Consider the following 23,956-nt stretch of genomic DNA (forward strand, 5'->3'; position numbering starts at 1 on the left):
CGGGGGGGGGGGCGGGGCTTAGCTTCACGTCCCGGAAGTTCTCGTTAGTTTCCTTCCCCCCTGAACGAGCGTGGCGGCCTTGGCGTACGCTGCCCTCACCTCTTGTCCAATGGAACTGGGCCTCGGCCTTGAGTCACCGGGCGGAGGGCGGTCCCAGTCTGATGCAACACATGGGCCGCGGGGTGATCCGGAGGGGTGCTGCCGCTGCCGCTGCCGCTGCCGCTGCGGGTTGCGGGTTGGGGTCGAGGCTGGGTGGAAATGGCTCTGGACGTGACCCACGGAGTGGCCGGGCTCGGGCTGGGTGAGTGCGGGACCCGGGACGAGCGGAGCTGCCGGTGGAGCTGCCGGGCCGGCGCGGGCATCCTGTACCCTAGGACCGCAGGGATCCGGTGCGGCCCAGGCCCGGGCTCCTTGGGGCGGTAGCCGACTTAAGGCCTGGAGCCAGCGGCTGTGGCCGGGCCGGGCCGAACCTGGGGCCGCCGCCATTGCTGCCTGCTCACCGCTCCCCACCCGTCCCCTCCCAGTTCCCCCCCCTAACTCCTCTGCACTCCCTGCAGGACATGGGCGATAACCAAGAATCACTGCTTAATACTAATGACGGGCAGCTCATGGAGATAGAGCCTCCGCGGGGGGGTCATTGTCACCGTCTGAAACATCCGGGCTTCTCTTTAAAGCAGTGGGGATAGGTAACCAGCGCAAGGTGACCGGCCGCGTGTCTGTGGGTGGGCGCTGAGTGTCTGAGCCCGGATTCCATCCCAGGTCATCCCGACACTGGCTGAGCAATCGGGGATAGGTAACCTGCCCCAGGTGACCGGCCGCGTGTTTGTGGGTGGGCGCTGAGTGAGCCGGGATTCGATCCCAGGTCATCCTGACACTGGGCCGGCGCTCTTACTCGCTGAGCCCCCCGGCGGCCCCTGAAACGTTTAGTCTCAGTGAGGTTTTTCTGTTTATAACTGGGCCAGATTTGTAGCAGAAATACATGTTCACTTGATGGGATAGTGGAGGCTTTCCTTCCTTGGGTTAGTGGGATTCTAGATTTAAGTCCGGGCAGGGCCACAGAGATCTAGTTCAGGCGGTCTTTACCTTCTTTGTGCCATGGGTACCTTTGGTAATCTGGTGAAGTCCGTGGATTCCTTCTCAGAGTAACTTTGTCTTAATGCACACAATAAAATACATAGGCTCGCATACATAAAAAACATAAAATATTGTAAAAAATTGTAAAAATTTTTTTGTATAATAAAAAATATTGTAAAAAAAACCATAAAATATTGTAAAAACATAAAGTACATATTAAATGCAGTTAACAGGATATTAAAAAGCAAGTTCATGAATCCCGGGTTGAGAAGCCCTGATTTAGCTCCCTATTTTTTCCCCTTATTTTTCTATTAACAAGCATTTTATTTTCTATCCCTTTCATCTTATATTCTTTAAAAGAAAAAAAGAAAAGCCCCCGTAACAAATATTCACTGTTACACACAACAGATTTCCATGTGGGATGTGGTCCATGTCCAAAACCAGTATGTCTCATTCTACGTTTTGAGGCCACAACCTCGTTGTTAGGAGATGGTGGCTTGGTTCATTAACTGTTCTCTAGAATCATGGTTTGATCATTTTACTGAAGGGGGCTCCTAAATCTTTAAAAGTTGTTTGTCTTTCAGTGTCGCTTGTGTAAATGGTCTTCCTAGGTTTTTGTGAACATGTTTTAATAGGCAGTGATTTTTTTTTCAGCCATTCCCCTTTACTTTCCATTTCTTTAAGTGTTTTTTCATTTTAAAATTTAAGGAAGGACTCCCATAAAGGTTAAATGCCTTGTCAGTATCATTGAGTCAAAGAACTAGCGGGATCGCTGCTAGAATTAAATCTAAATTAAGTTAAATGTAACCTAAATCTTTGGATTCCACACCCAATATTTACCCTACTATAGCAGGATACAGGTAGCGTTAAAATGCAGTGCTTCTCTTGAAGAATGGGGTGGTTTAAGGTGGTTATCATATTAAATATTGTACCACTTTTCAGTCAGTATTGTGCTTGTGATGGCAGCATAATCTATTACATTCATAGAAACAAAAAAGAGGTTAAAACAGTTGGAGTAAACTACCTGGTCTCTGAGAGAATTGTTGACATAGTTAATGTTGGGATTCTTTTGTTTCCTTTTTTTTTTATTAACAGGGGAACTCTATGTCTCAGATCGCGAGGGGAGTGATGCAACTGGTGATGGAACAAAAGAGAAACCTTTTAAAACAGGCCTAAAGGTATTCTCTCCCTTCTTACTTAAAATTGAATGATACCTAACACAATATTGTAATGGAGAAAGTGATGAACTTAAAGTAAGGTAAGTCCTGAATTCAAATCCTGTCTCTACTACTTAGTAGCTGGATGACCTCAACCAAATCTCTTAATCTCTCTGAACTTCAACTTTGTAGGGTTGTTTTCAGAATCAAATGAAATAATTAATATACACAACACACTTTGTAAACCTTGAGGCGCTGTATAAGCTGTGAGATGATTGAGGATACATGTAAATTAAGAACCAGACCTTCACTCAATACCTTCAGAATTTTATCACCTTCAGCATGGACGTCTTCTGTGTGCCTGATCTACTCCAACTGTTTTTCCTCATCTCACTTTAATCCCATTTCCACTGCCTGATGCAGCACATCAAAGTCTGTGATTGTTTGAGTCCAAATCGGTGTACCCATAGTGATTATAAAAGTTTTAATTTTTTCAGTTTTTCAGATATGATTTACCATTTCATTTTGATCCTTAAATGCCTTTAGGATGATCTGGCTTAGTTGACTCTCAATGTTTTCTTTAAATTTGTTTTGCCTTCAACTGCTTCTTAATGTTTTTTTTTTTTTAATTTATTTTTTTAGCCTATGTTACTTATAATCTTCTACCTTAATGACTCACCATATCTTGGAGGTGAACTTAGGTTCCTGATGGGCCTGCCTTTGGCACTTGAACTGTGGCAGTATCTGCCAGGGCACAGTCTTGGTAAATAGACTGTGTCTACTTCCCAAGGACCAACCTAAGCTGAATTTGGAGATGTTCTTTACCATGATAGATGAACTTTTTGGATGGACATGTAATGATTAATAACTTCTCACATTTATACAGTGCTTTAAGGTTTACAAATAAATTTTACAGCAGTCATGTGAAATATTTTTGCAAGTGGTGGGTGAACTAAAGGGCTAGAAATTAGGAGTTCCAGTTTTGCCATTACTGGTTTATGTTGTAATTCTGAGGTCGTATATCAATTACTCTTAAACCTAATTCTTTAAAAAAAGATTGTAGTATCAGTTAAAGCTTGAAGGAATCTTAGAAGCCATCCGAACCAATCTCATTTTTACAAATGAGAAAACTGAGGTTTAGAGAAGTTATTTGTGCGTGGTTATATAACTTATTGAGATAGTTCGGTGGCGCATTAGATAGAGAGCTAGACCTGGAGTCAGGAAGATCTGAGTTCAAATCTGGTCTCAGACACTTGCCTCAGTTCCTCGTCTATAAAAATGATCTAGAGAAGGAAATGTCAAACCACTCCAAGATCTTTGTCAAGAAAACTCCAAATGAGATCAGGACTGAAACAATTGAACAACAGAAAATTATTTTTCATAATCAACAAACAATAAGCCTGGTGAGATCTCCTTTTCTGACTTTCATTTAATTGTGAGATGGTAAAGGTGTGATCCATTTTTAAATAGCCTTTGCAAAAATGACTGCTTGTTCCCCACTGATAATCTCATTGAGGATGTCCCCAATTAATTGACCCTCATAAAAATTGTGTAAGTTCGGGGGAGTAGACACGTAGGTCAGTAGTTGTTAATGATCACGTTTTTGGTGGGAGAATCATTAAAGTTCAGTATTTTTTTTCCTATACCTTTAGCATCTTTTCTTCCTTTAGTCGGTGCCTTAATTACCTTGTGGTTATATTGCTTCCAGCATGGATGTCTATATGTCTATATGTACATGATCTAATTTGGCTGCATTTCTCACCTTTGTTTACTAAAGTAATTTAGTGCCATTTTTACTTCTTCCACAATTCAGGTTCTTTGATGTTAAGGTCCAGGTGTAATGGTTTCACTATCCTTGCTGGAGAAATCAGTCAACAAGCATTTATTCGACACCTTCTGTGTGCCAGGCACTATGGAAAGCTGCTACCGTGTTTCCCCGATAATAAGACCTATCCCGAAAATAAGCCCTCCCCTTACTGTGTAAGATTCCTCTAAAATAAGCCCTCCCCCGAAAATAAGCCCTATTGAGATTGCTACTGTAGTGAAGGTGATCCCCTGCGCTACACGCTACATTACGGTACCCTCTGTATGCACCATCCCCTCCCCCCCTCCTCCCGTGAAACGCATGCCGCGCTCCGAGCTGCATCCAATCAGAGCTGCAGCAGTGAGCGCGTCATCCTGTTCTTCCCCAGTGATTTGCTTGCTGGTACATTTTTTTGTTCACATTTGCCTGTTTATTAAAATTGCTGTCAATGTTCATTAAAATAAGCCCTCCCCTGAAAATAAGCCCTCTGGTATTTTTCTGTCCAAAAAAAAATAATAAGACAGTGTCTTATTATCGGGGAAACACGATAGTACAAAGAATGGAAGAAAAGAATAAAATCCTATTTACAAAGAGATTACATTTTAATGGGATAAAACAGTTGAAATGATTTTTGCAGTTCTTTTCAATTTCTTTTGTCCGATTTTCCATTTTCATTTTTAAATACCTGCTTAATTGGATACCTTACCAACTTACTTTAAACTGTCTTCACCCTCTGCTGCTTCTCTTCGCTTTATGAAACTATTGCTCATAGTCATTGTCTTTCTTCTAAGATTTTAGGGATGGATTTATAGGCTAACTTGGTATTGTCTTTGACAGCCATCTCTACATTTGGCAAGTGAGTCAGATATTTTCTGACTAAGACACTTTCTGGACCCATTTGATCTTGAAACAATTACTTTACATTGCTTTAACTTTTAAGTGAAATTATTATAGTCAGTGTTTACATCATTTCTGTTGGCTATTTCCTGCTTTAAATTTTCAGTAACTTAATTAGATAATTCAGGGTTAAATCATTTCCATTATTTTCCTCATTATTGTTCTTGTTTAGTATAAATTCTGATCTTAGCTCTAATGATTTGATCTGACTTGACTGCACAACAGACTTAGGGATAACTCCTACCCTCAAATAATTTTTTTCCTGTCTTTTAAAATGTAACCAGTTTTATTATTTGTGATTTTGTTTGGTGCTTAACATGTCCAGTGCCAACAAGTTATTTATTTTGAAGAAGGTGTTCATGATGTAGAGGCACAAAACTTCTGTATAATATATAAGGCTTTGGTTTTTTTTCATTTCTTCCTCCTGAATCTTACTTTCTCATATTTCTCCCCATCCTTATCTCTTCCTGCTTTTGATTTTAAATCACCAAGTGTCAGAGTAAATGTTGATTTGATTTGGAGGGCCTTGTCAAGTTCTTTATTGAATTTCTCTACCAATTTATCCACCACAACTGATAATGTTGTATAACTTAAAATTAGTATTTTCATATTGGTCTCTTTGCAAATGCTTATCATTAGTGTTGCTATATATGATGCCCAGTGTCCCACAAAGTCATATTTCTTAAAACTACTTTGCTAACTCAGCCCTTTTCTTTGTTATCTCCAAGGAGTATCTGTAGGATTTTACATCCTGCAATGTTCTTTCCTGTTTCCATTTATGGCAAGGATGTCAGAATGAATAGGATTAACCGCTTTCAGTGATATGTCCACACATCAGTCATTGGAAAAAATGTTGAATTTAGAGTACTGACAAAATCAAATTAAAGTGAATTATAGTCTATGTGATCTTAGCACTGTCTGCCCCTTTTCCTTCCACTCTACCACTGTGACTACAGAAGAAGGGTGCCCTACAGGCCCTAGGGCCATTTTTAATTTTTTTCATAGTTTGTGGGTTGCCAAGGCTGAAACAGCTTCGTTACTGGGTGACCACCTTATTGATGACATGCCAATAACCGATAGTTATTCAGGAAATTCTAGACTTGAGAGTGTTGCTCTGTGCCAGTGTAGTGTCTCGGCCTATCACACAGTCTCCTTAGTGAGGAGAGTCAGGTTTTTGTGTGATTATGTACAGTACAGGGATTATGTATCGCAATCTCCAAACCACCTGGAGTTGATTGAATAGATTCCTGTCGTGGTAGTTTTCTAATTAGATTTGTATGTGTGTGTGTTTGTCTGAGCTCCTGCACATTTATTTATTTCTAGACCTTTCCAGACTAAAATTGCAATGTTCACTTTACTTAGTTAAAACTCTTATCTCCAGGTGGCTAGGTGGCTCAGTGAATAGAGCACTGGCCCTGGAGTCGGGAGGACCCGAGTTCAAATACGGCCTCAGACACTTAACACTTACCAGCCGTGTGACCTTGGGCAAGTCACTTAACCCCAATTGCCCTGCCTTCCCTCCTACCAAAAAAAACAAAGCAAAACTCTTATCTCCTAGGTAGTGAGCACAATTAGGTGTTAGTCATGTCTGGGCAAGTTTTGTCAATCCGAAATATATGTACACATACATACATACCTATGCATATATATTTTATAACATAGCTATGACACTGTGCTTTTAAAATAATCCTTTTACAACCTGATGCTTCCCAAAGCTCTTACTTCTCTAAGACTTTATAGCTGTCTGATTGACAGGACTTGGCTATGCCTGACTTAGCATCTGAGTGTCCTTACTATCTAAGACAGTTAAACAGGTTTTAATTGGATAAGGCCAACACTGCCAATAATTTTAGACTGGAATCTGCGTCAAGATTCAGAAAGAGACCACAAGTTTGGTACTATTAGAAAGGCCACTGTCCTTACAGTAGGAGCCCATCAATTCCTTCCTGAACCATTATCCTGAAGCACTGAACAGGATTTCAGTGAGGTGAAGAATTTAGCTAATTATATATAAATTCAATTGAAAATATTTGGTGCAAAACATTGTACTAGATGCTAGTGATAAAGAAAAAACTGAAACTATCTTTCACCCCAAGGATATGGATTGGAGATGTGATTTTATTGGTATCAGGAAATTCCTGCTAATCAAGAGTCTTACATAGTTGCCTAGAGCACTGAATGATTAAATGACTTGCCCAAACTGAGACCAGTTCTCTCAACTACACTTCACTTAACCTCTGTGCCCTGCAAAGTATATTGTAAGGTAGGGAATAATGGTAGCAAAGAGAGATCCCTGATCAGGGGCTTTGGGGGAGGGGAGGGTGTATATCTGATAGGCGACTATGAATATGCTGGTGTAATTCTGAATTGCAAAACCAAATCCCAATGCCAGAAAGCCAAATCCATCATAGCACCAAAGAAGTTACTCCACCTTATCACTGCAAGAAGCCCCACCACCCCAGAGCCTTCTCACAAACACTGACAAGTCTAGCAGTCTGCTTGCCTACATCCTCTCTCCTCCCTCCCTTCTAACTGCTCTGACTCCCAGCCTCCTCTCAACTCTGCTTCACGCTTCCTGTTCCATCCGTTCAGCAAACTCCTCCCCCCACAGGCTCCATGAGATTATGTCCCTGCCTATTAAGGGGCAGGGAAGATCTTCAAATTACATTTGGCCCAAAGATCTTTCATGTCCCTTATATAGGTTAATGGGAGTTTAGGGGTAATTGGTGTCAACAGAACTTTAAAATAATATAACAGGAATAGCACAGAATAAGCACAAAAAACAATATCTTAGGGTGGCTCTAGCACAAGCACCCCATCATTTCCCCCTCAAATGAATGGGGTTCAGAATGTTGGGGAGCTGGGCGAAGGTCTCTTCTTCCACAGCTACTTCCTGTTGAAATTGGACATAGAGCTGTCCTTGCCCCAAGATGTCCCATTCGAGAGGTCAGTTCTTTAGCTGGGATCCGGAACTTAGTCAACGCCAGGTCCAGGGGTGACACATCACAGTCATGGATGAATTCATTTTGACTTAGAAGTATCACAGAAGTGGAATAGCTGGCAGTTTAGCCTTGGAGAAAGAGAAGAAAACTGAAAGATTTGGGGTGTGGAGGCAGGGTTGTCCCAGTCACTGGGAATGACCCAGGCATGGAAGTGACATTTTGAGGGAAGAACTCATGATCTTGATTGATTGAAACCTAGTCCTGCAGGCAGGTGCGATGTGGGGAGCTAGAGGGACAGGTAATGCGAATTATGCCTGGGAAGGTCAGATTGGGCCAGATTTTGGAGAGCTTTAAATATGAAGCTGAGGACATTGCATTTTAGCCTAGTGGCAATAAGAAGTTACTTAGCAGGTGAGTGACATAATCAAATCTGTGCTTTAGAAAGGTTATTTTGGCAGCTTTATGAATGATGGATTGGAAAGGGGAGAGAGATTAAAAGGTTATAGAGTCCAGGTGAGAGATGATAAGGGTCAGAACCAGAGTGGTTGCTATATGAGGTGGTGGTGGAGGGTGGGAAGGAGAAAAGATGTTTTGGAAGTAACGTCCACAGAACTCAGCACTTGATTAGACATGATAATGGGGAAAGGAAAAAAAAATCAAAGATTTATGGTTCCAACTTGATGGGTCACTTCTGGGATTCTGATTATTGGAAAGAAGGCATGTTGTATTGTCTTAAGCAGTTACTTGTTTGAGAGTTTTCAGAAATAGTAAAATCTGTCTTCCAGATAGTTAGGAGGTTGCTAGATTAAACATCTTTAAATATGTGAGATGTTGGTACAATTCTAAATAGCCTCATGGAGCAGAAAGGCTGCTGGTAGGAATGCTTGGGATTTTAAATCCTGTGTGTCCATTGTCATTTAATCTTTTTAAGCCAGAAATTTTCCATCTTGGGATAATAATAATTGTAGTACTTAACTTCATAGGGTTGTTTCTAGAATAAATTAGAGATAGTATTGATGCAACATTTTGTAATTATTATTATTATTTTTTTGCTTTTTGGAGAGCAGTTGGGGTTAAGTGACTTGCCCTAAGTCACACGGTTAGTAAGTGTGTCAGGTGTCTGAGGTCGTATTTGAACTTGGGTCCTCCTGACTCCAAGGCCAGTGCTGTATCACTTTGTCACCTAGCTGCCCCCATTTTGTAATTATATCTGATATTATCTCTTTTATTATTTTTAAGGCTTTGATGACAGCAGGAAAGGAGCCATTTCCTACCATTTATGTGGATTCACAAAAAGAAAATGAGGTTGGGTATCTTAACATTTTGTCAATTTTTTCATTATAGGAATAATTAAGCCTACTAAAAGGCCTTACAAATAAATATACTTGTTTATCTCTTTTAGAGATGGGATATTATTTCCAAATCACAGATGAAGAACATTAAGAAAATATGGCACAGGGAACAGATGAAGAATGAATCCCGAGATAAAAAAGAGGTAAGTAAAGAATGAGATATCGGGTTTTCTTCTTAAATTTGGGAGGTAGAAGCAATTTTCTAACAAAGTACTTTATCTTTAATATTAGGCAGAAGACAATTTAAGACGAGAAAAAAACCTAGAGGAAGCAAAGAAGATTATCATTAAACAGGATCTAAGTCTTCCAGAGGCAAAATGTGTAAGCACAGTCAGATTGTTTCATGTCTTGTGGGCTTAAAAACATTCTTGTGCAATGAAAGAATTTTTGGATGTTCAGTGTCTTGAAGGGAATGTAATTGATGAATGTATTCCTTTAAAGCTGTTTTCCTTGTTGGCTCTTTAGGCATAGGAAAAGACAGTTTTGTAGTTAATAAAACATTTTATCATTTAATAACCGGCATGCCTGATTTGGAGGTACACAGATGCAAATTGCTTTGATTTTCTGAGTCCTTTATTTCTGCTCTACTTACAGTGCAACAGTTCTCTCCATTGTTGCTAATGACTTCATTATTGCCAAATCCAAAGACCTTTTTTCAGTTGATGGCAAAATTCAGGAGAAAGCAAATAGATTGATTTAGGTGGAACAGAGAGTGTGTGGAGGGGAGCAGCAATATGATATAAGCCTGGACAGGGGGGTTGGAAGCGTGATTATGGGGGCTTTAAATGGACATCTTCGGAGTTAGCATTTGTCCATGAAGCAGCCAGAAGTCACTGAAGAATTTTGACCAGGGGACTGATGTGATCCAACTAGGAATAATCTTTTTGGTGGCTATATGAAAAATAAATTGGAGGAGAGAGAGACTAGAGACAGAGACCAATAAGGAGACTACAGAAATGTCTTTGTAAGAGTCATGAAGATTTGACCTGGGGAGGTGGCTGTGTGAATGACCAGAAAAAAATGGATAGGAGATGCGTAGTGGAGGTAGAAGTGGAAACTCAGTAGCCCGTGGGAGATTTGGGTTGCTAGGAGAGGGAAGAGAAGGGTGACCCTGAGGTGGGAATCCCAGATTGCCAGACGTGTGGTCATAACCTAACAGAACTGGTATCTGGACAGAAAGAAACTAATGAGTCTCATTTGGACATACTGAGTTTGAGGTACCAGTGGGACATTTCCGTGCAGATGAGTATTTCTCACCTCCCCATTTCCTACTGTTCAGCCTAAACTATTATAATAACCTGTTATTCTGGTCTCTTTTTCGTTCAGCCAGGTAATCTTCATAATGTACCCTTTGGTCATGTTCTCCACACAAAACTCTTCACCAGCTTTCTATTGTTCGCTGACTATTATTCCAGCAGTCGAGGCCGGCTGTGATCTAGTTTAAACTACCTTTTCAAGTACTGTTTCACATCATTCCCCTAATGCACTCCTATATTGGAGTAGAGAGAGTCAGGAAGACTCATCTTGGAGATCAGATCTGGCCTATCTTTCAAACAAACTGGATTCCCCACTCTCAGGCATGACTGTTCTTGACTCTCATTTCTCTGTGTCTTTACTCATGCCGTGTTCCATACCTGGAATGAAATTCCTTTCAACCTCTTCTTCTGCTGTAACACTCTGTTGAAATCACTCCATTTTTTTCAAGGCTATTTCTTTTCCATGAAGCCTCCTGACTGCTGCATCCTCCTAAGCTGAAAGTGATTGCTTCCCTACAGAAATTTTCCCCTTGTATGGTAGCTATTGGGGTATATGACTTTCCCACCGTGTTCTTTGAGAGCTGAAATGATGTCTCGTTTCATGTTGGCATTCCCGTTCCCTAGCACATTCCCTTTCACATAGTGGGTGTTTTACAGAATTTGATTGAATTTCGCTGTACCTATTATAGTATTGATTTTTACATAGAGGGCTAAAGGAATGTGTATAACTTGAGTATAAATTTCTTTTCATTTTTCTCTAGTTATCTTTTGGAGATAATCCCCTAGGCCCTTTTAACCTTCTACTTCATAAATAATCTCTTCTCTTTTGTACACACTTTCCCTTTACACTTTCCTGTACCTATAACCCTTGTAAATAAGGTTCTTATCTGCTTTTTCCTTGCTTGTTCATTCCCAACTCTCAGGATCTGCTTATAACAGTGATATCAGAGAAGGGGTGCTACTCTGACCAGGAGCTGAGATGCACCTGTGATCAGGTGCTTCAAGTTACTCTCTTTTCTAGCATCAGGGAAAAGAAGAAATGCAGAACCATTTTTATCATGTGGCCAGTTCAGGGAAAGAAATGTTCATATTTGAGTATCTGTTGCAAATATGATCCATATGGCTGAAACTCCCAGATGGCTTTGATTTTCTTCCATATTTTGGATTAAAAATCAAGAGAGCTAAATTTTAGTTCTTTCACAAATAACTTTCTAACCTCAAGAAAAATTTAAGATGTTTCTTTCAGCTCTAGTTAATGTTTTGCGATCACAACCTCTGTAAAATAGGGATAATATTTGCTTTAACTACCTTCCATCAGGTATTGGGAGGATTGTTACGTGTTTCAGCTTTATAAGTTGAGTCCCAGGGCTGAATCATTTTCTTTACTCTCTCTCACTTTTCTTTTCTGACCACTTTTCTTTTAATGAAATAGTTTTGAATATCACTTCTATTTTCTAAGGTAGCAGACAACCCCAGATTTTATATCAGTTGTAGATTTTATTGTTCTTATGATTCCATTGTCCAAATCGTTGGTGGAAAGTTGGATTGTGTAATAAATGATAGATTTTATTAATAAATTGTAATACTTACATGACAGGTAAAGATTCGTACTTTAGAAGCACATCGAGGCCAACGAGTGAAGGTGTTTGGCTGGGTACACAGGTTACGTAGGCAAGGTAAGTTGGTGTACCCTGTTTGTTTTAAATTTAAAATCTAGTAGACTTATCAGGATGAGGGACATCTCAATATTTACTTATAGACTGGTAATAAATCTAGTGTATTGTGCTGTAGCTTGTTCCATGTTACAGAAAGGCATCTCAAGTAAGTGGCCTCTTTCAGATGACATTGATATTTTTCTTTTGTATTTCCTTCTTTTCTTCTCTTCCTGCTCCACCTTCCAAAAAAAAAGAGAGAATATTCTTTTTTTCCTGTGTTTTTCCTTTTCTCTAAGAGGCTGGGGTGAATTCATTTTGAATCCATCTCCCCTCCCTTGGACTGACCTCTTTTATGATCCAAAGTCAAGAGATCGCCAGATCTGCCCTTCACTTCACTATGTGAAGTCAGGCAGATCCTTTACCTTCTGTGGGCCTCAGATGTTAGACTAGATCAGGGCTTAACCTGGGATCTCTGCACTTAAAAAAAAAATTCATAACTGTATTTCAATTTAAAGGTCTTACACGTAAGCATATGTATTTGATATATTTAAAAAATTATTCTGAGAAGCTTCAGCATGCTGCCACCAGAATCCATGACTTTGGTAGAAGTCTGGAAACCTTTGGACTGTGGGGGAATCTCAGAGGCCCTTCTAGCCTTAGTGATCCTGTGATCCTGGACAAATTACAGCCTCTCTGAGCTTCAGTTTCCTCTCTGTAAAATGAAGGGGTTGTTTACCCAGGGTCCATGAATGTGTTTTTTAAAAATTGGTAACTCAGTTTAAATGTCTTTGTAATTCTCTGTATTTCATTTTAAGTGTTTTTTTTAAAAGCCTTACTGTGAGCATAGATCTCTCCTTCCCATGATGTCATGACACAAGAAAGGTTAATAGCACCTAGACTAGGACCATTGAATTCCCTTCCACCTGTAGAATTCTGTAAAACTAACTTGATATGTGGTCTTAGTCATGTGACTTCACATTGTCCTGTGCCTCAATTTATTAATCTCCCAACTGTGAATGATAATTCCTGTGCCCCTTAATTACTAAATTACAGGGGCAGCTAGGTGGGGCAGTGAATAGAGCCACGGCCCTGGAGTCAGGGGACCTGAGTTGAAACCTGGCCTCAGACACTTAACACTCACTAGCTGTGTGACCTTGGGCAACTCACTTAACCCCAGTTGCCCTGCCTTCCCCCCTCCAAAAAGAGAAATGTTTAATTACTAGATTATGAGATCATTTTGTTTTTAATGAGGATCATATAAAAGATGTAAAAATACTTTGAAAGCATTAAATGGGGATAAAATAAATGAGCAGTTATTTCTCCAAAGGAAAGCTGAGAGGTATGGCAAGTTTGATAAACTCACCATACTTTTGTATAGTTTGTATAAACTGCTACATAAAAGGTGAATTATAAAGATCTTTAATAGTATCTCTAAGAAAAAATTACTTTTCTTTTTGTTTTTAGGGAAGAATTTAATGTTTCTTATATTAAGAGATGGTACAGGATATCTTCAATGTGTCTTGTCAGATGAACTGGTAATTATTTTTTCTCTCCTAAAAGTGGCCCATCTTTTTAAATATTCAAGTATTTTATTTTATTTTTATTTGCATTTGGCAAAAGGATAGCTTTCAACTTTTTAGTAAATTATTTTTAAAATCTGCAAATTTGAGAGGAAGACTTGAATTATTAATACTTTGCTGGTGAGAACCTAAGAAATTACTTTGAATATTGGGTGAAGTCACAATATGTCAATTTTCCCTTAAATGGAGGTTAATTAGTTTCATTGTTTAAAATTGAAAATTGGAGAATATCTATTGTATTGTTGCTTTGGCTGTGAATTGGGTCCTTATAGCTTGTGTCTGACTCCTTCCACAGTTTCTAGTCATTGACAACCCTCACAGAGTCCCTACAGTAGGGATGCATCTTGATTTTCTCTTTCTAACATTTCTTTTTAATATTAAAAGATTTCGCCAAATGTTAAGAGTAAAGACTTAACTGGCTTCTGTGCTCAGAATTTGGAAGGACCGGGCTTGTTTCATACAAAGTGTATCGTTTGCAAATAATATTGTTCTAGTTAAGTAAGAGTAGAGGGTTCTGCTAAACAACGACCTTTCTCATATAGTGTCAATGCTACAATGGAGTGGTCTTGTCTACAGAGAGCAGTGTGGCGGTGTATGGAGTGCTCAATCTTACACCAGAAGGCAAGCAGGCGAGTGTGTGGAATTATTTATCCCAAAAATGCCTAAAGAAAACCTTAAAATTATAATCATAAAGTTTTAGTGTTTATGCTGGAGTGGACACATTGGCACATTCAGTTGACAAGTGAGAGAACAGCTCTTGATGGAGGAAAAAAAGGTGATTGATTAGCCACCAGGGGGAGCTCACAAGAGTCAGATATTGGCAAGAAATACTTCTACAGAGAGATTTCCAAGCCATGTGATTTAAATTTTGTCCCAGCAACTATCTTCTTGGTTAACCATCCCGAAATTATCTTCCTTATTCGTTGTTCTGCCACATTATACAGGAGAATACTTGCTTCCCTTATTGATTAGTGGGGGAATGATTTTTTCATCTCTTGTTTCAGATAGAAAAACCATTTAAATGTTTACATTTAAGTAGTCCTTTTCAGTTCTGGTAAATACTAACGGGTTTTTTTTAAACCATTAGTCACAAATGTGAAAGACTGTATGCTATCAGTGGAAAGAGAACTGACTTCAGAGCTAGGCAGTCTCCTCTTAAAGTCCCACCTGTGTCACCTCCTGACTGTTTAATCATGGGAAAGTCACTCAGCCTCTCAGTGCTATCAGCTGACTCTTAAGATTGTGAGTTAAAAGAACATCAGTAGATGAAATTCCCTTACTGCGAATTCCCTTTACTAATGAAATTACAGGTTTGGGTCAACCCCCTAATGCAAAATTCATAATGACCTAAATTAGGATTGTTGAATAGGATAACGTCTATTTTGTTTTATAATTTATTTTTGTTTCCCTCCACCCCCTCCCAATCCCTTTCTTCAAAATACACTTAGGCACCAGGAGGCCATGAGCTGAACTGTGACTATTGGGAATTGATTGGTTTATCCCCTGCTGGAGGAGCTGATAACCTGATAAATGAAGAGTCTGATGTCGATGTCCAGCTTAATAACAGACACATGATGATCCGAGGAGAGAATGTGTCCAAAATCTTGAAAGCACGTTCAGTGATTACCAGATGCTTCAGAGATCACTTTTTTGATAGGGGATATTATGAAGTAAGAATTACATGTTTTTCTGTTGCATAAAGCTTTTTCTTTCTTGTTTTAGAACAATAAAGGCTAACTGTCATTTCAAAAGTTCTAAAAAAATACTCGTTTGTCTTTTTTTTTTTTAATTTAACAGGTCACTCCTCCAACATTAGTACAAACACAGGTGGAAGGTGGTTCCACACTTTTCAAACTTGACTATTTTGGAGAAGAGGCATTTTTGACTCAGTCATCACAGTTATATTTGGAGACTTGCCTGCCAGCTTTAGGAGATGTCTTTTGTATTGCGCAGTCATACAGAGCAGAACAGTCCAGGACACGAAGACACCTAGCAGAGTAAGGGAATATCATTCTCTTCCTTTTTTATCCATTCACAGGAAAAGCATCTTGTATAATATCTTTGTAGCAAGAATTTGATGTGAGACATAATGTTAAATAGTAATTGTGAAATTTTGCTTTCCCTAGGAAAATGTCAGTTATAATACTCAGAAATGGAATAGAAAAAATATATCTATTCATTTACTATGACTTTATCCTTTAATTGTTAGAAAGAAGAAATTGGTGGTTTAAGGGACTCTTAATATTACAACTAAATATTAGCGGTTATTGCTATTGGGATGCTACTGTCTTTGACTGTTTTCCATTGTTAAAGTTCTGAGTGTTAGAGTAAAATTAAGTGAGAAGCCTAGTGGCCCTGAAATAGTCTGGTGTTATCTTTTTCCTCAGGTACACTCACATTGAAGCTGAGTGCCCATTCCTGACTTTTGAGGATCTCCTAAACCGTGTGGAAGACTTGGTTTGTGATGTAGTAGACAGGATCTTGAAATCACCTGCAGCAGACTTATTGTATGAACTCAACCCGGTATGCATGTTTTTTTTTTTTTTGCTTTTTGGAGGGGGGAATGCAGGGCAATTGGGGTTAAGTGACTTGCCCGAGGTCACACAGCTAGTAAGTGTTAAGTGTCTTGAGGTTGGATTTGAACTCAGGTCCTTCTGACTCCAGGGCCGGTGCTCTATATTCACTTCGTCACCTAGCTGCCCCGGTATACAGGCTAATGGAAGTGTGTAATGAGCTCAAACAGTTAAAGAAATTTAAGACCAAAATTGACTGGCTTATGATTTTAATTTTGTAATAATTTGATTTATATAAGAGAGTGTTTTTGGTAACTTATCCATTATGTATTTGCCAAAATTATAGTTTTAGTTTAAAAAAAAATAGCTTTAAATGACACACACCTGCCTGCTTTGCAGTTCTTCCCATCTTTTGGCAGTGGGGCCTACACATTCAATATCACTTAGATCCTAATTGATTCACTGAGTATTTCATAAGGAAACTTTCAGTAGTACTATTTGTCATTAATGGGAAATTTCTATCCGTTTTTGTAGAAAACATGAATCTTGCCAACGGATTTGTAATAGGAAACTCATCAGTGTTTGCCCAACATGTTGACAATCAGTTTTAGGCTCAGACTTTCCCTAACTGTTCTCACTCACTAACTTTGAGCCAAGTAGCCTACTTGGTTAGATCACGATGCTATTGAAAGCACAGTTACAAGTTGTAGCCCAATTGGATTTGCTCAGAGGAAGGGACATTCTTTTGCCATGGATGGACTCTAAGAGATGGACTTTGGATCACAGAGAAGGTGGTGTTGAACGTGTGGCTGGTTCAACATAAATCCTCCTCACTTGTGGGCAAGTCATTCTGGACTTTGCTTTCATCGTCCGTAAAATGCAGGCCCTCATCTTTTATGATATCGAAGGGCCCTTTCTACTGTAATAATCTGTGATTGGGTGTAGTTTTAGGAGCCATTTTTTAAGAAGTTATTTTAAAATTACTGTTTTCTTTTTTTCTTTATAGACTTTTACACCCCCCAAAAGACCTTTCAAACGGATGAACTACTCAGATGCCATTGTGTGGCTAAAGGAACATGATGTAAAGAAGGAGGGTGGCACCTATTACGAATTTGGAGAGGTAAGACATGTTCTCCAGTCTTGGTTTTCCTTTCGAGGGGGACGTTGCCTGTTATTGAAGCACAGTTTTTATTTTGAAAAAGTCAGTAAATGGGAAGCGTCTGTCTGGCTTCATCTTTTAAATTCTCCATCAGTGTTTCAGTCTTCCTTATTTTCTTCCTTTACATCAGCAGTGTTTTCCTGGGAGAATGCTAACTGCGATTCCCTGGGCGGGGGGGACAGCATTTTGCTCAAGGTCTTGTTCATTCATTTGCTAAATCATGAGGAGGAAGGCGTAGGGTTATTGAAGAAGCAGCTAGAAGTTATAAAATGAAAGGCCTGAAGGAGGTGGGAGGTAGCTGGGTCCCCGTGTCCCACTGACTTGCCATCGGTTGGGGTCCTTCTGCTCAGTGTCATGCATTCTTTAATGTTGCCACTCCTGCTCTAGCCCCCTCTTCATCCAGCTGACTTTCTGCTGCTCACTTCTCTTTAAAGTAATAATTCCCTTTTGAGTGTTTACCAGGTGCTGTGCAGAATCGGCCGTGTTAGAGGAGATTTAACACCGTATGCTTTATATGTACCCTCTTAGGCAATGTGAACAATGTGACAGATTTCCTGTCGGTTGTTAACCAAGGGTCAGCAGGGAAAGCCCAGGGTTCTAATAATTATATGTGCAGTATCGTACACGTAATCGTAACGATCTTTTAAGTGTCTGTCAATCCATATGGTAGCTACAGTTTCTTATTTCACCTTCAGTATTTATATGTGATGCACTGAAATGCATATTCACTTAAACGTGCTTTAAAGACACAAAAGAATATATGTAACAACCGACTTGGTTTATTTAATTATTATTTCTCGGATGCTTTTAGCCAACTATTTCATGTGCAGTTTCCCTTTATAAATATGACATATTGGCCGACTTAACTTTTGGATGTGTTTTACTGTCAGTCAAAGCACAGCTGATAGTGGGGGTAAAGAACTGCAAATGACCATGAGTATTTATAGACGGCCATTACTTTCTGTGTAGATCATTGATATTCTGAAACCATCATTGAGCACCTAAAACACCTCGACTTCAGAACTAGATAAAATGAGTCGTTGGACTAATAACTGATATAGTCAAGCCCACTGGTTTCTGGTTACTCTCATAATGGGTTATATATATATTTGTTAGTTACCTGAATTAAGCTGTATATTGTCTGAATTCCTTTATACTGTTCAGAAGGTGTAGTAGATGTATTTTTACCATTCATTTAGAATATTTACTATTCATTTAGAAATGAAGGATTTTGGAACATGTTACAATTGCTTGGTTTGAAATTGAGACCAGCCCCTCCCTACTTTTTGTGACTTGTCTTAGTGTGTTGCATCAGTAGGACAAAGGCCTCATGCACAGGGAGAGAGTTCCTGGTGTCTTGTTGCATTTCTAGTTGTAAATGTTAATGAAATCTTGTTTAACCTCAGGATATCCCAGAAGCCCCTGAGAGACTGATGACAGACACCATTAATGAACCAATCTTGCTGTGTCGATTTCCTGCAGAGATCAAGTCCTTCTATATGCCGCGATGTCCTGAGGATTCCCGGCTTACTGAATCTGTCAGTTGGTGATTCAAGTAGTATTAGGAGCCTTTCTTTTTAAGGGGGAGGGGATCACTGCCTGGAATGCTATGTAGCTTATTGTTTAAAACCTCAAATATTTTATTTCTAATACAAAATAACAAAATTGTTTCTGAAATTGTATTTCTAAGTGGGCATGTGATTTGTTAAATTTTAGGCCATGAATGATCAAAGTAAACTTTAGAGGTGCTTCTTATTGGAACTCAGTTCAACTATAGAGGAATGCCAGCATTTTTTTTTTTGAGTGCTAGGGAAGTAATTTTAGTTTGCTTGCCTGGTAGCAGGAGGTTTATGCAACATCTTGTACTTTTTTAGGTGGATGTGTTGATGCCCAATGTTGGTGAGATTGTGGGAGGTTCCATGCGTATCTGGGATGGCGAAGAACTGCTAAGGGGTTACAAGAGAGAAGGCATTGATCCCACTCCCTACTACTGGTACACGGACCAGGTACTTGCCCTATTGACAGGCGTCATGTGACACATTTCTTTATCATGTGATACAACTTGGTCAGCTGCGTACTAACAACATACTGTTGTTCCTTGTAAAATTTTATCAAATTGAACTAAACGGACAGGTTAAGTTTAGCTTCGACAATTTTCTAGTTTCTAATTTATGGCTTAGTACTTGTCTTGGGTAATAGCGAGCCATTACCTTATATTTGGACTTCGTTAGGGTCTTCAGCTTAGAATTTTACCTTACAGTGACGGGCGGGATAATTACTTTCCTAAAATTATTGCAGCCATTAGATTCAGGTATTTAAGATCGTTCAGAAAGCTGCTTTCTTTCTGTTCGTGGTCCCAGCTGTTCCTGTTACATTAGCTTTTATTCTCTCTATCTTCTATCTCAACTACTTTATAAACTCCAGATGCAGATTTTCAGTTACCTCTTAGACATTTTACCTAGATTTCCTACTGGCACCTGAAACTTTAAAATCCAGCTCTTCATCTTTGCCTACAAACCCGATTTTTCTGGTCTTTACTGTTTTTGTTAACATGACCACTCTTCTCCAAACCACTTATTCATCAGGCTGATTCCCTCAGAGCTGACTTCTGATTTCTCCTGTTCTCTCTCAAGCCCAGTTCATTCTGTCTTTGCAATATCTATTGCATCTGCCCTCTTTTAGCCATTTCGAGTGTGACGCTACTCCAGGGCAGAGTAATAAACTCCTCCCAAGACTAATGTCCTTGTAATTATTTTGTCTGCCTCCAGCCTCCCCTTCCCAATGAACTTCCCTACTTCTGCTGCTAGGTTAATTTTAACAAACTTCGTGGCTCTGATAACATCACTCCACTGCTAGAAATGTACATTGTCTTTCCATCATCCAGGAGTCCAGGGCTAATTAAGTTCCTTATGTGGGTATTCAAGGTCCTCTACAATCTGGTTCCACTTTCTCTTTGTCTCTCCATTTGTTATCCGACCAAACTGGACTACTCCCATCCATTCTGTGCTTTTATATCTCAAGTCATGTAGCTCCCCATGTCTGAAATGGTCACGTCCCTTCCCCCGTTTCCAAATATTGAAATTCTAGCTATTCTTTAAAGGACATTTCAAATGCCACTTTTTCCATTGAAACCTCCCTATTTTTTCTAAGCCAGAAGTGAGCTTCCACTCATCAACAGTCATAGTATCTATGGAATGAGCACAGGATTTGAGGCTGAGTCTAGGCACAGTCATTTTCTGACTGAATCACCTTGGGCAAGTCATTTAATTTCTTTGGGCCTCTGTTTCCTTATCTATGCAATGAGATCCCTTCTAGCTCTAAATTCATGATCTTCTTATTTTTTTTAAATTTAAATTTTTCATTTTCAACATTCACTTTCATAAGCTTTTAAATTCTCTCCCCCCTCCCCAGTGGTGTGCAACATGAGTTTTTTTAATTAATCTGTTATCTTAGAGTCATTTGTATATATATCTTCTCTCCACTAGATTATACGTTCTTTAAACATGGGTGTCATGTCTTATTTTTCTTTGTATTTTATACAGCACCTGACAGTGTCTGTCTTGTGTTTAGTCTTTAATGAATGTTTGCTATTTGTTGAATAAGATGAAATTTGAAAATTGACATTTAACCTTTTTTTAAATTATTTGTTTTTGACAGAGAAAATATGGTCCGTGCCCTCATGGAGGGTATGGCTTGGGCTTGGAACGATTCTTAACTTGGATTTTGAATAGATATCATATCCGAGATGTGTGTCTATACCCACGTTTTGTCCAGCGCTGTACACCCTAACTGTCCTGTGATTGACAGCAATAGGCAAGGATACACACAGCCCAACGGAAAGCTACAACCTCCCAAAATGAGATAATCCATCTTTTTTGTCCTATCCAAGTATCACTGTTTGTGTTATCTGTTCTCATTGCTATAAAACAGTCCCAATTATTTGAGACGTCCCAGAAATAAAATGACTTTAAGTGATATCTATGTTGTCATTCTTAGAAAAATAATTGCCATTTTAAATATTGGGGGAGGGAAATTGTGGCAAATTAGTGTGCAATTAGCAACATATTTCAGTTCTTGATTACCATTTCTGCAGGACTATGTATCTCATACCAATTACCACTGATGCCAGGTATTTCTACTATATCCTGAAATTTTTATGTTCTTTTGTGTTCCTGCAATATTTTTTTGTGATTTGTAGCATCTTATTTCAGTGAATTAAGAACTAAAAGCTTGGAATAAAATTAACAACTAATAAATACAATGTTAAAGATTTGATAGTGTCAGTATAAATATCATTCAGTTGTAGATACTGGAATAAAATGTATCATTTTCTTGAGCTGTGTATCTACTTTGTTATTATCTGATAAGCATTCCGGAGTTTAAATGTATTTGAACAATTTTGCTTACTACAGAAATAGAAGAATTTGCAAGATTCTTCAAATAGTTTAGTAAAGGTTGAAAGGTAGACAACAGCATAAACAGTATTGGGGGGGTAATTAAATAATTTGCAGGGTCTCTCTGTTCCTTTGTTCTAATGAGTTGGACTGTCTTTGGCATTTCCATAAATAATCAAGAATAAGTGAGCTAAAAAAGAATTATAAGGCAGAATGTTAATATAGTAATAATTTAGTAATTAATGTGATTGTTGTTTGAACTATCTTATGTTTTGAGATCTTATCAGCTATTTTCTTCACTCTCACTGTACATCCCCAATTATTCCAACTTAGATTTAGTTAATTAAAAATGCATGTCATATATACTACATTAACTGTAATCTTGAAAATTAATAAATGACAACATGTAGAAATATTTTGCTTGGCTAATTTTTTCACAGCTGAAAAATCTCTTGCATTACCAACATGCTGCTTGTATGGAGATATTTTTCTGAAGACATATTTTAATTTAGTGTTAAAATGGCAATGTTAGCATGACTAGAAAAGGCTAATACCTAAAATTGTGTGCTCCTAATTGCTTCTTTTTATGTATGAATTGAGTTAGATGTTATTGGTGTTTTAACCACTACTTAAATTTTATTTAATTTTGCAATTCAAAATAAAAGTACCAGTGAAATATTTTTGTAGTTTTAAGAATTGAAATACTTTTACCAGGGCATAAATAGCTTCTAATATATTACTTAATTAGGGAATTTGTTTAAGCAGTGTTTAGCTTGAAGAAGTAAGGCTCCAATAGAGTAAATGTGTATTTTGTGAATATTTGGGGTTTCATGAATTTAGCACAGTAGAAATGCGTAATGGATGTTTATTAAATTGCATTTGTTGAATGGAACTAAAACAGGATCTGAACAACACTTAGTACAGTGGGTGCAATAACAAAGCACCCAGCTTGGAGGAGCTTAACTGGGGCCATGAGTACAGGAGTTAACACCAGGGTAGTGGCAGTGAGATCTTGGCAGGGCAGCAACCAGACCTTGGTTGCTCTTTCCAAAAGTAAAGACAAGGCAGAGGAGAACACGAGGGAGCTGGCAGCCGCGCCAGGGAACGAACCGTAAAGGTCACTGCTCAGTAGTACTGCTTCATACTGTTAAAAGCATCCTTACTGACTTAGTCACCAAATTACTCTCCCCTGCCTGCCTTCTTTCCTCATTGCCTTGCCTTCCTCTTTCCTTGTCCCCCTCAATTCTCCCCAATCCAGTTTTCTATTCTATTTTCTCTCCCCTTTTCTACCCAAAAGTCCCCTGGATAGTTGCATGGTCAATTCAGGTTTGGAGTCTTGGTGATGATGACGTTATCATTTCATTGGGCTTTGCCACGAATATAGGCCCGGAACAAAATTAGCTGGGATATTGCTGATTTGGGTATGTGGGACCCCTGGTTCCTTCTGAAGGAAGTAAAAAGGAATTATGTTTGAATATTTGATGCTAATATTGTGTCCTCTATTTAGTTATTCCACATTGATTGATCCAGGACAAGTCAGACTTGTAGTGTTCAGGCTTAAACAAATTTTTTTGTTGAACTTGGTTTTCATAGTACCACTAACCAGCTAACGTGGCAGAGAGAAAGAATACAGTACCTATAGTCAGGAAGACTTGAGTTCAAATCCTGCCTCAGGCATTTACTAGCTGTGTGACCCATGGCAAGTCACAACTTCTTTTTGTAAAATGAGCATAATAGTACCTCCTAGGATTGTTGTGAGGAAAAATGAGATATTTTATAACATGCTTTGCAAACTTTAAAGCATTATATAAATGCTAGCTATTATTATTCATTTCCCCCTTGAACATTTCAGGAGAAAAGGGTATGAAATTAGGCAGTGATAGAACAATGCAGCTGCACAAACAATTTGTAGTTGAGAATGATGAAATGGGTAATTACTAACATATATATATATATATAAACACATAACTCCTTATTAGGCTAAGTTTTTACACTTGTTCAGGGGTTTCAATCATGTTCAACTTTCCATGACCCCATCTGGGGTTTTCTTGGCAAAGATACTGGAGCAGTTTGCCATTTTCTTCTCCAGCTCATTTACAGATGAGAAAACTGAGGCCAACAGGGTTAAATGACTTGTCCAGGGTCACCCAGCTAGGAAGTGTTAGAGGCCAGA

The 23,956-nt window shown here is 38.9% G+C and overlaps 1 protein-coding gene across 3 annotated transcripts in view; it reads left to right on the plus strand.

Annotated features, from left to right (window-relative positions):
- Window positions 1-22,196, plus strand: part of LOC138171914 (asparagine--tRNA ligase, cytoplasmic) — a 24,329-nt gene extending 2,133 nt beyond the window's left edge. The window contains exons 1-15 of one of the 3 annotated variants that reach the window (XM_069101465.1): window positions 127-301; window positions 2,170-2,252; window positions 9,114-9,179; window positions 9,277-9,369; window positions 9,458-9,547; window positions 12,080-12,158; window positions 13,602-13,672; window positions 14,260-14,346; window positions 15,166-15,387; window positions 15,515-15,714; window positions 16,105-16,240; window positions 17,237-17,350; window positions 18,796-18,927; window positions 19,264-19,395; window positions 21,047-22,196. In XM_069101465.1, coding sequence (XP_068957566.1) covers window positions 259-301; window positions 2,170-2,252; window positions 9,114-9,179; window positions 9,277-9,369; window positions 9,458-9,547; window positions 12,080-12,158; window positions 13,602-13,672; window positions 14,260-14,346; window positions 15,166-15,387; window positions 15,515-15,714; window positions 16,105-16,240; window positions 17,237-17,350; window positions 18,796-18,927; window positions 19,264-19,395; window positions 21,047-21,178 — 1,680 coding nt within the window. In that variant the 5' untranslated portion in view covers window positions 127-258 and the 3' untranslated portion in view covers window positions 21,179-22,196. Of the gene's footprint in view, window positions 1-126; window positions 302-2,169; window positions 2,253-9,113; window positions 9,180-9,276; window positions 9,370-9,457; window positions 9,548-12,079; window positions 12,159-13,601; window positions 13,673-14,259; window positions 14,347-15,165; window positions 15,388-15,514; window positions 15,715-16,104; window positions 16,241-17,236; window positions 17,351-18,795; window positions 18,928-19,263; window positions 19,396-21,046 lie in introns of those variants that run through there. The other 2 variants (XM_069101471.1, XM_069101479.1) reach the window with 2 other exon arrangements.
- Window positions 22,197-23,956: the final 1,760 nt, after the last annotated feature.

This window comes from Petaurus breviceps, unplaced genomic scaffold (genome assembly GCF_028583685.1).
Source record: "Petaurus breviceps papuanus isolate PSGF00001 unplaced genomic scaffold, PetGlider_PUasm1.0 128, whole genome shotgun sequence".
NCBI lineage: Eukaryota > Metazoa > Chordata > Mammalia > Diprotodontia > Petauridae > Petaurus > Petaurus breviceps.